We start from the raw sequence: 14,072 nt of genomic DNA, 5'->3' as shown, positions 1-14,072 counted from the left end.
TTTCCAGGCAAGATTACTGAAGAACGCTGTCATTCCCTTCTCCAGGGGATCTTCCAGACCCAGGGATCGAACCCAGGTCTCCTACTTTGCAGGCAGATTCTTTACCATCTGAGCCTAAATCTCATCAAAGGAAAATGAATTTTAGAAACAATGTGTGCCCTTCTGCACTAGGCATTTTGAGAGAATGGGTATGTGAGTATGCAGATTATTTCTCCTTCCTAATGTATTTATCCTGTGTTAAAACCGTACCTGGTACATGGCAAGCACTCAAGTATTTGTTAACAAATGGACAAATGAACACGAGTTAAATTCTTGATAACCAAGAGGAAAGAAATAACTTTGGATTTTTAGTCAACACCAGCTTGAAAACATGGACACTTAGTACTAACAAGCAGATGCTCAAAAGCCAGGGGGAAACATTCTCTGGGAGTGTTCAGAGGGAGCCACTAGGCCTCCAACACCACTGCCAGCTACACCCTCTAGTTTCAGTTCAGTCGCGTCTGACTCTTTGCGACCCCCATGAACTGCAGCACACCAGGTGTCCCAGTTCATCACCAACTCCCAGAGTTTACTCAAACTCACGTCCATTCAGTCGGTGATGCCCTCTAAGCCTCCCATTAATGTCTGGGGAGGTCCTCTTATCTTCATGGTTCCCAGCCTTTTTGGCACCAGGGACCAGTTCCACGGAAGACAGTTTTTCCACAGACCACGGCTTGGGGATGGATTTGGATTCAGGATGATTCAAGTGCGGTACACTCACTGTGCACTTTTTTTTTTTTCACTTTTTTTCTATCATTACATCAGCTCCACTTCAGATCATCAGACATTAGATCCTGGAGGTTGGGAACCTCTGCCCTACCCCATACCTTTCTTCTCCATACCTAGAAGAATCTGATCCCCAGGATACAACAGTGTTGTCTGAAACCAGAGGTGACCAAAACTGGTACGGTCCAGTGGCCTACATCACACAGGTACCACTTACTACAGAAGTTTCCTTCCTTCACTGTTACTCACATGCTGCACTCACACCCATATCCAAAGTCCTTTCCTCAGCTGTGTGCTTTCAGTAGGCCATCCCAACCTCCCCAAAATGTTCTAACTCCTTATTTCTGAGATGGCTAGCAGTGACTATATATGAGGCCCTATACCTGATACATGCTATTTGCTCCTTCCAACAGTATTACAAGCAAAATCCTGGATGGCTCAAAATGGCTGATTCAATTCCTTGATCCACTACTTTTCAGCCTTGTGAAGTTACGTAACCTACAGACTCAATTTCCCAATTAATCAAAGGTTTATAAGTACCTAATACATTTGAGTTGCAATAAAGTTATGTTCAGTAGATGTGAGCTATTATCCCCATTTTATAGATGAAAATACTGAGGTAGAATTCCTGACATGTCCAAGACCACACGGATACATGGCAGAACCAAGATCCAAACTCAGAAAGTCTTTTTTTTTTTTTTTAATATTTATTTGGCTGTGTCAAGTTGCATGGGCCCTCTAGTTGGGGCACGCAGGCTTAGTTGTCCCACAGCATGTGGGATTTTACTTTCCCAACTATCAATCAAAGCCACGTCCCCTGCATTTCAAGGCAGACTCTTAACTACTGGACCACCAGTGAAGTCCCAGGAAGTCTGACTTTAGAGCCAGCACCCTCAGTAATTCTCTCTGCCAAGTCAGTTTCAAAGCAAACAAATCCTAGCTCCAGTTTTCTCTAATGGGACTGCACCATCCTCGCTCCTCCTTTACCTACAACCTCCCTAGTGTTATTTTTTTTGTCTCCCAGCACGTACAGGGATCTTAGTTCCCCCACTAGGGATCAAATCCACACTGCTCTACAGCAGAAGTGCAGTGCAAACCACTGGACTGCCAGGGAAGGTCTGGCACTGCTATTAACTGTATGTAACTAGGCCATCGAGGCAGGTCCTGCCTCCCCTGGGCTACCCATTCCCCAAGATCAGCCCAAGGGTGATCACTGCATTTCATCTCAGCTGCCTCAACACTATTTCCAACAATACAGACACACCGTATTTCTAATGATTTACAGACTTGAAATCATTTTAAGAACTTTTTTCCTGGAAAACTAGATTCTACCCTTAATGATCTCTTAAAGGCACCTAAAGAAAGAAAGAAGGTAAGTATTTCCCACCTATCCTATCCATCTTATCGTTATTACCCAAACCTCCTATTAAATACATTACACACTGGTCCATAAATCTAGGAAATTTATTTTCATTATGACATTATAGTCAACTTACTTGGCTTAATAGGACAAAATGACTGGAACCAACCATCTGTGTACAGACTTTGGCAGAGCTTAACTAATGGACAATGACTAGAAAGGCAGCCTACTATAGAGGCTGACCACTCAGTGAGCCCCATTACCGCCAGTACAAGGGTAGCAGCCCCAGACCCACCCCAGACGATCTGAAACAAGGTCCGAACCTCAGAGAACAGACTGATGAGGTGAGAAGACTTTAGTCTTGTTCCAGGAATAAATCATTTAAAACTTCTCCAATGAAGGTCAAGTCAGAGCTGACAGATCAAGCTACAAGGACCTGAAGGATATTGTGAGCCCATATTCCCACCCCCTTTTCCCAAAACACACATTAAATGTCTATCCTCCCATTCACTCAACCCAACCGTCTTCAAGTTATAGGACCCTGGAAATCAGAAACCCACAAAAAGCAAAGTAGGAGAAGCTGGCTATAGGATTAACACAGGTAGCATAATTTAAATAAAAAAGGGGAAGAGAATTTTAAAACAATCTGCAAGGAAGAGGAAAATGACAAGTGATTTGGCTTTAGAGCTCTTCAGAGCTTAAACCAGAAGCCTGGCAGCAGAGGCAGCAAGGGCATCAGTACCTAGAGATGACAAGTTGGGTGATCATCTCGGCCAGGTTGCTCTGAAGAACTAAAGCTGTAATAAAGAAATATCAATACTGGCCCTGAGAGCACATTAGGCTATTTTTCACACGAACTGTGGGACTGGGACAGTGGCTGAACGCTCACTGTAGAGAAAGATGACAGAAAATCACACTGACAAAGAAAGAAGTAATTACAAATACACAGGCCACAATCACAGCACTACAATTAAACAACCCTTGATTTCCCAGGGAAATAACCAGAGCTAAGTCTGTTAGGTTGGCCCTGTGATAACCCCACTCTCACTGCAGAAAACTGACAAGAAACCTATTAGATTCCCCCTCTTCCCAGTCCTTAAAAGAAACGGAAAGCAGCAGCAAAGCAGTGAGCAGAAAGAAAAGTGAGAGCCATGGCCTCAGCACCCCTGAGATCACTCCAGTTTGCATCCGCAAGTAGTTCATACTTAACACAGAGCCTGTGCTTTTGGCCCACTGGGCAGAGGGAAGAGAACACCTGGGGCAAACTACTGTGTCATAAGCAAGTTCGCAAGAAACCAGTGGAGGCAGAAGAGAACCAACCTGAACTCCACTTGACAACACACCTCCCCCAAATCACCGTGCCCAAAGACTCCCAAATCAAATCTCTAAAGCCCCTTTCCCAAAGGAATGTTAGGAGGTTTCCCGTTACCACCCTACCCAACCAGTCTTCCATTCACCCATCAGGAAGGCCAAGCTTCCATCTTGTCATGGCTAGAATCATCTTATTTTGTGCCCAGGTCCTCTGAACCCCTAGTCCCAGAGTAAAAGTATAGGAAGACTCAATTCCTTACCCTGTCCCAGCACCCTTCTTAGTTATGTTTGCACCTTGCCCCCTTCCCATGGTCTACCGTAACACCTTCAAATATAAACCCAGCCAGAAAACATCTGGAAACCCTAACAGATGGAGAGAAGGAATTTGCAGTCGCCGGTGACTATGATGGCAGGGGTTGGCAGGACGCAGGCAGGACACTCCAGGATGATGTTCAACAGGCAAAATACCAGGTCTATGGCCAGAATCCCCCCATATTGGCTTCCAAATGTCCCAACCACAGAGACACCGCCACAGTTAACGTGACCGCCTGAACCCAACTGACCCTTTTCCAGGTCCCAGCCCCAGTACTCACTGGAGCCCACTGCCTGAAGGCCCTACTAGTCTTCTAAGCACCAAAGGAGCCCATTCCCCACTTCTCACCTGAGAAGTCAAACCCCAGAACCACCCTGCTGGAGTCCAGGTTGTTTCTGAACTGGAGACAAGTCAAGGAAACAGCCAAGCATGGGTGAGGAAAATGGGCAATAAATTTACTGCATTTTGGTGTGATTAACCCAAGTCGAAGCAACTTTGTCCAGATTCTCCAGTCCTTAAGATGGCAGACTAGCAGAGAAAGGAGTTAAATCCCTCTGGCAGCAGGGAAATCATTCTAATTCCCAGGTTCAGACCCCTTTCCTCATCTGCCCTGGGTCCTCTGGCCACCTTCCCTTCAGCTGTCATGTATTCCTGGATGTCAAACTGGCTTCTCTGAAACTGAGTGCAATCAAGACAATGACAACCAGGTTTCCAAACTGCAAATCGCCCCAAGTTTTATTTGTAGTCCATACAAAAGGGAAAAAAAATTAAGGTTTTCTAACACCACCTACTTGGGGAGATGGGGAAGTGCACTGTGGCGCACAGCATCAGCTAGAACGTCAGGGGTCAGTAGGGACTGGACATGTACCAACCGACTGTCCCAACAGGAACTCAGTCTCAACACAGTCTATAGAGGGACACAGTCAGGGCCCCCTGGACACCTGGCACAGCTTGGCGCATAGGAAATGGTTAAGCTAACCCTTTCCTGGCCTCCCTCACATCTAAAAAGAAAAAGGCGCCGCCGACCTCAGCTGCAGGTTGCTTCCCCATCCAGACGACCTTAAATATCGCGCACAAAAATAAAAGGGAGCCAGGAAAAAAAATCAAAACATAAAAGAGATTCCCATCCTAGGGAGATGGGGCAGGGGAGAGGGGAACCGCAGATCTAGAGCCAGTAGCAAGATTTGCTGCTGAGGCGAAGGAACAAAGTAGGTTACTGCCGAACACTCAAAAGGATAGTCTCCTGGGGAAGGCCCACATGGTAGAGGGGATGAAAAACCACCAACAGGAGAGGTATGGGCCAGCAGTTATAACCTGGATCTGCACCCGACCCCATCTCTCCTCTCCTTCCCTCCCTGTGGTGCCCCATCGCAGGACGGCCCTACATGCGGCGCTGGTAGCCAGAGTGCATCTGAGCTGCCCGCAGGTAATCATTATAGGAGCCCGAATAGCGTGCGTAATCGGAATGGGCATCGGGCAGGCGACGGTAATCCAGCGAGGACTTTGTCGGCGAGCGGCGGAACGAAAGCTGCGACTCTGATAAACGGCGGTAATCAGAGAGCTCGGCTAAACGCCGGTCGGAACCATACCTAGTCGAGAGAAGAAGACAGTTGGTGAATGAGACAATCGAGGGGAGGGCTCCAGGTGGGCACTGGGGAAATGCCAATGGGGGCAGGGAGGGCGTAATCAGACTGGTCTCCAACAAACAAGATTTTTCAGAAGGCTCATCACCTTATCCAGGCCAAGAAATCAAGCCTGGTCCAACTGTGGGAAACCAAGCCCACCACTGAAGCCCTCCCTTCTGAACTGGCCAAGGTGGACGCTGGCCTACATTCCCAAACCACAAACAAATTATCCCCACCCCTGGGCCCTGCAGAGAAAAGACCTTGGTTGTTTACCAACAGAACGGCGGACGAAAGCAAGGTCCCCAATTTCCCAAAGAGTGGACGCACCACATACACCCTGCCTTCAGCCAGTGAGTGCCAAAGGGACTACTCTTTCAAACCCACCCCCACCAAAGGCCAGGACAACCACGTTAACAGGCTTAAGGATCCTTGAGACAGTGGGAGAGGCTATGGGCCACAATCTTGCAGGCAATAGCTCCAATAGCACTTGGGCTAGTCTAGACAGGTGACACTCCTCCCAGCCTGACTAGCTGGTACCACCCCAGGCTGAGCACGAAGCTCCACCTGAACCCTGGTGACCAGGAAGTTCACAGACATCACCCACTTCGGCCTCTGGACATCCCACAGGAGTAGAGAAGGCCAAGGGAGGGGCCGATGGCTCCAGTTTCCCTCCCATGCCAACCTCAGCCCCTTGCCCTGAGCCCCAGCTGGGGGCAGAGGCGGGGGGGCATACAGTACCTTTTCGACATGGCGACAGCCTTTTTGTACGGATCGTCGTAGCTGGCCCGGGGTGGGGAGAGGCGGGTACGCTCATAGGGCGGCGGGGTGCTGTTGGCGTTGGCAACGGCCCCCTGGGACATGGACAGGTAGGCTGCAGACGGCTGACCTGTCCCGTCGTAGGCATTGCCCGGCTGGCCACGGTAGGAGGCAGCAGCCTGGGGATGCTGCTGTGCAGCATAGGAAGCAGCCAATGAGGCTGACGACTGAGTGCGGTAAGGAGCTGCCAGGGTGGCAGAAGGTTGGGCCCCATAGGCAGCTGCAGCGCCATAGGAGCCGGTGGCCGCAGCAGCTGACTGAGCCCCATAGGAGCCTGACAGGCCCATCGATGCTTGGGCCCCATAACTATTCAGCTGGGTCTGAACAACTGGCTGGGCCCCATAGGAGCCAGCCATCGGGGTGGTGGCTTGTGCGGCATAGGCAGCTGGCTGGCTCGCGTAAGCAGCAGCTGTAGCTGGTTGTGCCACATAGGCAGCAGGTTGGGAAGAATAGGAAGCAGCCTGCTGTGCAGCATATGGGGCAGACTGGGCATTATAAGAGGCTGAAGGCTGGGCATTGTAAGAAGCTGCCTGGGCCCCATAAGCTAGTGATGAAGCTGCAGACTGGGCCCCATAGGAGGCTGCCTGGGCCCCATAGGAGCCTAAGGAGTTAGCTGCTCCCTGGGTGTTGTAGGAGGATGCAGCTGCACGAACCCCGTAGGAAGAAGCAGCCTGTGCCCCGTAAGAGGATGGTTGGTTACCATAGGAGGCAAGGGAGGAGCCCTGAGCCCCATAGGAGTTGAGCGAAGAAGCCGCAGCTGGCTGACCCCCATAAGAGGAGAGGGCCGAGGCCGAGGGCTGGGCTCCACCGTATGGGCCAAGCGAGGAAGCTGCGGCCGATTGGGAGCTAGGGCTAGCCAGCTGGCCCCTGTATGGGGCCCCAAGGGAAACAGAGGGCTGAGCGCGGTAAGAGGCTGCCTGGGCTGTCATGGGCTGAGTCCGATAGCCGACACCCAAAGAGGCAGAAGGCTGGGCCCTGTAGGCAGCGCCCAGTGACACTGAGGGCTGGGCCCGGTAGGTGGCTGGCTGGGCCGTCAGAGGAGCCACATACGAGGCTCGGGGAGGTGAACGGCGCAGGGGGCTGCGGTCGCGACCAAAGAAGGGTGGTGTGGGCTGACGGGCTTGCCCATCAAAGCCACCAGTGCTGTTGCCAAAAGCCTGCTGGTAGTCGAAGGTGGCAGAGAAGCCACCAGTTCCAGGGAATGCCGTATCCCCAGCCCCTGGTTTCTTGGTCTTGTCCCCAGACTGGATAGCCAGGCCAGGCCCCTTCTTCTGACCCTTGGTTGAGAGTTCCACGTTGATGCGCTTGCCCTTCACTTCTTTGCCGTTGAGCTGCGCGATGGCGGCTTTGGCATCTGCTTCCTTCTCCATGTGAACAAACGCGTAGTCTGATAAAGCAGCAGACAGAGGGTTAGCAATTAGGGGGGCAGGGCACGCTACCTGATGGGTCCCAAACTGGACACACCAACAGCACCCAGCTGTTGCCAGCTACCTCCAGGCCTCCAAACCCTCCTCTCCAGGAGTAGGTCATAAAATGTAATTCCCATATAACAAAGCTTCTGACTGTCCCAAATAGCTTTGCCTATGGCTTTCTTCCTGTTCTCCCCAATTCCCCTGCCACCTCACCCAATTGCCTGCTCAGAAAAGAAAGAGCAAAGATGAACTGCAAGAGAGGATAAAAATCTTCACTAATCTTCATCTTCTATTAAGTACAAATCCGCAGACAAAAATGCAGACAGCATTCCTGGATCACTCAATTATTCAGTATTCTCTAACCCAAGACCACCAAACACTTCTGTTCACCTTTGAGGCTTAACTCTCAAACACTGGAAATGACCATTTATGTCTCGACATGACCCATGTCTCAGCCCAGGGTCCAATTAAGGCAGAGCTACATAGCAATACACAATCTGTGACAGTCCTCCAATATGATCTCCCCTCAGTACTTCCCAATTCTCAAAGCATTCCATGCACAAGATCCCATCGGAGCCTCACAACAATCCCAGGAGGCAGGCAGAGCAAAGGATCATTATCCCCATTTTACAGGTGGGCCAACCCACTCAAGAGAATTTATATGGCTTGCCCCAAATTCACTTGTGAGAGCCAGAAACAGAATCCCAGCTCTCCATGCCTCTTCACGACACCAGTCTATCCCTAAGAAGTCAATGTATAAGGCAGGATTGTGTATTAAGACTAGACACTTAAGCTGAGAAAGGGAGACGCTGGACCCCATGTAAGCCAATGAAATGTGGGAATGGAAACTGAGCCGCCCAGTCTAAGCCAGGCCCTACTCAGTTCAGGCACAAGCCACTCCCCACTCCTAGGCCACATTACCTTCTCCACTGATACTTGTATCAAGAGACATCCCTTACTCCTTGGGCTTCTGTTCAGAGAAAAGATTTAGTTTCTCAGCTTCATGGAAGAAGCTGCAATTCCTGCAGCTACCAGGCTCTGCTAAGAGGTTATCCCACAGGCCCTCAATTAGGATCTGAATGAGCTGTGGGAGGACAGGCTCTAAGACAGGATGTTGATCTCAAAGTCCTACTCATCAACTACACAGAACAGGAAACCTTCAAGAAAGGAATAGGAAGAAATTCTTGTCCAAATCCAATCTCACAAATCACAATAGTGCAAGCAGAATCTGAAGAACAATGAGATCATGCCTGTGGTAACGCGGGGTCATGTACTTACCACCACTTGGACCTGAGGCTACTTTTAAAGTTCAAGTATCAGAACCCCATCTTTCTTACATCACTTTAGGAAATGAAAAATTACCTACATGAAATTACTAAGGTTCCATTCTTGATTTTAAAAAATCCTTTTAAATGTCCTCTAAACAAGTGTCCTAATATTCAGAAACTTCCACACTGGGACTGGCTCTATAGCTACTTCTATAAAGCAAGTAATTTTCCTGGATGTAACGCAATGCAACCGAAGTGACTCTTACAAAAATGAGAATAAAGATATAATCAACAGGTAGAAGTCAGAAGTGTGGTATGGCAAAAGAATTCTGGAACTAGCTGCTAAAATTTAGCCTCAATTGAAGATTCAGATCACTGACTTGCTTTATTAAGTTCTTACAGAACTTAAAATTTGTTTCTCCCCTCTTCCTGCCCACCTCAGAGTTTCAAGATTCAACAAATGTGTTTAGGCACTCAGTCATGTCCAACTCTTTGCAACCCCATGGACTGTAGCCTGCCAGGATCCTCTCTGTTCATGGAATTCTCCAGGCGAGAATACTGGAGTGGGTTGCCATTTCCTTCTCCAGGGGATGTTCCTGACCCAGGGAATGAACCCAGGTCTCTTGCATTACAGGTGGATTCTTTACCATCTGAGCCACCAGGCAAGCCCAAATCATTCAAATGAGATGATAAAAATGCCTTATAAAGTATAAATATGGAGAGCGAAATGGCAACCTACTCCAGTATTCTTGCCTGGGAAATTCCACAGACAAAAGAGCCTAGGGGCACAACCCACAGGGGTCGCAAAGAGTCAGACACAACTTAGTGATTGAACAACAGCTGAAAGTATAAATAGCTCTATGATAAAAATCATGATCCTTATTCAAGCCTAGGAATAACCATAGGCTTATTTCCTTACAGGATATGATCCTTCATTTCTAATAAAACACAAGAGACACAATGCCATCTGTAAACGCAACTTTGGAACTTGCCAGAGATGATAAAGAAACAAGATGAACTATCACAACTGTCTTCACTCTCTTACGGCCCAAACCTGATTCATCTACCAATTGTGAAAAGCAAAAGTGTTCTTTAGACCTAGCCACAGGGCACTAAAACTGTCCTCTGATCTCTCACCTCCACTCTGGGTAGAGTGAGCTAAAAATCAATGCTGGTAGTCCCAGATTTCTTCAAAAGAAAAGACTGAGTTGAGCCTAGCACCAGGGGAATGCAATGGTAAGTAGAAAGCAAGTTTGTAGGCAGATTAAAGGGAATTACCAAAAAAAAAAAAAAGCCTCCAGGAACTACAAGGGAATCATACTATATTCCTGGTTAACCTATCCACAAATTCCTAGGACTATATGAAACTAGGGAAAAAAACACCCAACAAAAATGTTTCAATGGGTTTACAAGAGCAATAGGATATCACATTGTCTATTTCCTACTTAGCTAGGTTTTATTTAGAGACCAACTTGTGAAACTTGAAAACCGAAATTTCATAGGTACAATTCAATTGACCACACAGATGAACTATATAACTGACAGAAAGCCATGAGATACAATTATAACCAATTTATATCAGGAAGTTTCTAAGCCTGATACTGGAGGGAAGTGTGAAAAGGTTGTCCAGTTGACTCAAACACCCCAGGCCTAGCCCTATCAAAGACACCCAGGAACCCAACTCCTCTTAGGATGATTTAAACAACAACAACAACAACAACAACAAAGAACTAGCAAACTCCAGGGACTCACTGGCCTGAATTGAATTAGTTCGAGGAAACTGACCTCTGAAGTAATTCATCTCATTTAAAAGGACTACCAGGCAATGATTTACAGAGATCCCCTAATGATCTGGCATCACAATTCCTCCAATACCCAACTTAACAGAATGTGGAAACATGAGTTTTCCTATTCTCAGAGTAAAAACTTCTAAAGTGAAACTACAGAGCTATACATAGAAGGAAAGAATGGCCACCCACAACATAGGAAACAGTTTCCTCTTCTGCCTTTCAGACTTCTGAAATCTGACTGGTTCCTAAAGCTGTCAGCAACACTTGAGACTTCATCCTTTAACACCCAATAGAATTTAACGGTGGAGAGTGGCTACAATCTGCTGTTGCTATGGAGATTTTTACTCTCTCCAAATCAAATCATATCTAAGGTCCCGGAACCAAGCAACTAAATTTTCCCCCTGTGAAATAAAACAGAACTGGCTGCCCTGTGCAATACTAAGCTTCTGTGCTTTTCAAAGACCTGACAATCAACATAAGACACCTCAAATGTCCTTTCCCAGACCAAGAAATAAGTAAGCTATTTATAGAGCCAAAGCCAGTCTCCTCTACTACAGTCCTAACTTAAAAACCTCATTTTCCTTCACTCTAAATAGAAAGGCATGGGGGGGGGGGGGGGGCCCCCCCGCATACGATCCTCAAACCTTTCTCAGAGTCCTTTGTATCAAAATATTATCCTGAGCTCACATATCAGCATAACTATAAATAACAGCTAACCACCACTCCCTGAAGAAGTCAAAGCACTTGGCAAATCAAATGTTCACAAAGGGACAAAATGCACAAAACTTTCACAAGGAAACAAAATTTCTAAAAACCAGACCCAGTTACACAGTTCACCCCACTCCACCCCCACATCCACTGTCACTGTGTCAGTCCCAAGCAATTCAAGCAAATATTCAGCTCTCTCTACCACCCCAAAGGAGGCTCCTTGACCAATGAGTTCCATAGACAGTCCCCTCAGATGCAAGTTTCAGAACTCTCAATCTAGTAGACTGCCTGCTTAAAGAACTACACACAAAAACGTAGTAGGTCAAAACACAGAACTCTCGTATACCCCTATCCAATTCCTGGCCAGGAGCCCAATCTGGGGCCTTTCCCATTCTTTCACTCTAAATAAAAGCAAAAATCCATGCACCATACAGCCTGCCTGGATAGTCATGAACTTGTACAGCTTGAGTTGAGGAAAATAGAACGCAGTATTAATGCAGAAGAAGGAATTACTCCTAATGATGACTACCAGCCTTTACACTTCCCCCAGTAGAAAGGCTAAGGAATGACCCAAAAGATGCGCCTTTCAAGGACAGCAAATGATGCATCTTGGAGGAAATGAATAAAGCACCTGCCCCCAAATTTATTTACTATCCTCACAACTTCTTACACAGGTTATGAGCAGGTACGAATTCAAAACCAGCAGCCAGGAACCAGATACTTACTCCTAGGTTGCATCCTTGAAGATACAGCAAGGCAAAGTTAACTCTCATCTGTTTCCAAGTGGAACACAGACTGGACACACACAAAGACTGTATTCCTGATCTTGCCAACAAAACAGAAAAAGAGCCTAAGGGGTAAGAACCCAGACTATGAAAAGAAGTCACCTGGGTCCAAAAAAGGAAGTCAGGCCTAAACTATGATGATACATTCTTCTCAGGATCTACCCCGATCACGAAGACTACTCAAGCAAAGACGACTACTAAGTCCCCATGTTTCCTCAGCCACAGAGTGTGCCCCCTTGCAAAATCACCGTGTTTAGAAAAGAAGGACATTGCTCCGGGGCACCGGCTTGACAAGTTAGCGGCTCAGAAGAGGCCTTTTCATAAAACAAGCCTTCTTCCACAGGTCAAAGGTCGGGGCTTCCAGTTTACGGATGTAAAATCGGTCTCAAAGCGGGGGGTGGGGGACGGGACAAGTTTGAGGGAGTTGGAAAGCGCAGAGTTGCCAGGCCTAACCCACCTAACAATACTGAAAGGCCAAAGTAGTTCGGAAGCCCTCGCCTCCCGCCCGGTACCCAGGAGTTAACTATGCCCATGAGCAGACCCACGCCACACAGTACTAAAAGATCCCAGCCCGAAAAACTTCCAAGGGCCCCGTTACCTTCCGCTCGGGAGCATTCACCGGGAGGGAACACGAGGATGGCTTTTGGTGGGGGGCGGGGAGATCAGCCCCCACCTTTTCCCTTGCTCTGACAGACGTCTGGAGAGGAAGTGGGGAAGTGGCAAAATCTTCCCCGCTCCATGATCCGGCTTGCGCCCGTCACTTCCCAATTTCCGCTCGGTGCCAGGCCCAGGAGACCAGTAGAAGGCGCGCCCCCGGTATACTCCCAAGTATCTCAGGCGCGTCCCCGGCCCCGTAGCTCGGCTCTCAGTGGCCGCCGCACCCACCCTGAGCCGCTTCCTCCCATTTGGTTAATGGTGCCTGGACCGCACGGGAGGACGGTGGCTCTACCCAACGCGCCCCCAACACCTCCGGCCTCACTCCCGCGGACTTCGCCCCACCCCCGCCCCACCAACCGCGCTGTGACCGGCCCCCGGGAAAGGGGCGTGGCTAACAAGCAGAGTGCCCCGAGCGCGCCCCCGCCTGCACGTTACCTTTTACCACGTCACACTCGATGACGCGTCCGCGGCGCTCGAAGAGGCTGCGCAATTCCTGGCTCGTGCACGCTGCCGATACATTGCCCACGAATATCTTCCAAGTGTTAAGAGGCCGTGGGCGCGACATCTCCACCACGAGCGCGCGCCCCGGCCGCAGCTCGTGGCCATGCAGGGCCTCGATGGCGCGCACCGCGCCCGCGTTCTCGCGCATGTGCACGAAGGCGAACTGTTTCATGACGGCGCAGCTCATGACCGTGCCGTAGGGCGCGAAGAGAGCTGCCAGTTCCTCCGGCGTTGTATCGGCCCCATCAACGTTTCCCACAAATATCTTCATTTTGCCGCCGCAGCCGCCTTCCCGGAGAGCCGGGACCTCTCCTCCAGCGACAGGCGAAACGTCCGAACCGCCGGCAGTCCTCCCTAGGAATGGCTGGCGACCGAGAACCCCGCCGCGCAGGCGCCCTGACCTAGCCAATCGGAGCCCGGATCCCGCGCGTCATGCAGCCAATCAGAGAGGCTGAGAGAAAATGCTCTCAGACGCAGCCAATCCCAGAGGGTCTGGAGCCCGCTCGTTAGCGGAGTGGGTGGGAGAGGGACGACGGCGCGCGACCAACCGCCACTGCCGGGGGGAGGGGAAGAAAAGGGGTTACGCGCGCAGGGAGCGCCGGGGCAGCTGAGAGGCCTAGGGAGCTAGGCGGCCTCTGGCCAGGGTGGGGCGGGATCGGCAGGCCCAGAGGAAAAACTTAGTTCAGTCGTAAGTCAGAGCCTCTCCCGTTCTGGCCGCCTAGGCCAAACCCGCGCCTAGCTAGGGGTAGCAGCGAGAGTGT

The 14,072-nt window shown here is 49.4% G+C and overlaps 1 protein-coding gene across 5 annotated transcripts in view; it reads right to left on the bottom strand.

The window, feature by feature from the left end:
- The window catches only part of RBM14 (RNA binding motif protein 14), a 13,947-nt gene extending 250 nt beyond the window's left edge, over window positions 1-13,697 (bottom strand). Inside the window, exons 1-3 of one of the 5 annotated variants that reach the window (XM_019954628.2) lie at window positions 13,246-13,694; window positions 6,113-7,577; window positions 4,458-5,338 (exon numbers count right to left, since the gene is read on the bottom strand). In XM_019954628.2, coding sequence (XP_019810187.1) covers window positions 5,131-5,338; window positions 6,113-7,577; window positions 13,246-13,582 — 2,010 coding nt within the window. In that variant the 5' untranslated portion in view covers window positions 13,583-13,694 and the 3' untranslated portion in view covers window positions 4,458-5,130. Of the gene's footprint in view, window positions 1-4,457; window positions 5,339-6,112; window positions 7,578-12,751; window positions 13,136-13,245 lie in introns of those variants that run through there. The other 4 variants (XM_019954630.2, XM_070782465.1, XM_070782466.1 and 1 more) reach the window with 4 other exon arrangements.
- Window positions 13,698-14,072: the final 375 nt, after the last annotated feature.

Source organism: Bos indicus, chromosome 29, assembly GCF_029378745.1.
Source record: "Bos indicus isolate NIAB-ARS_2022 breed Sahiwal x Tharparkar chromosome 29, NIAB-ARS_B.indTharparkar_mat_pri_1.0, whole genome shotgun sequence".
In the NCBI taxonomy this organism is placed as follows: Eukaryota; Metazoa; Chordata; class Mammalia; order Artiodactyla; family Bovidae; genus Bos; species Bos indicus.
Note: the sequence above shows the minus strand (reverse complement) of the source record. Positions and strands in the feature narration are given on the sequence as shown.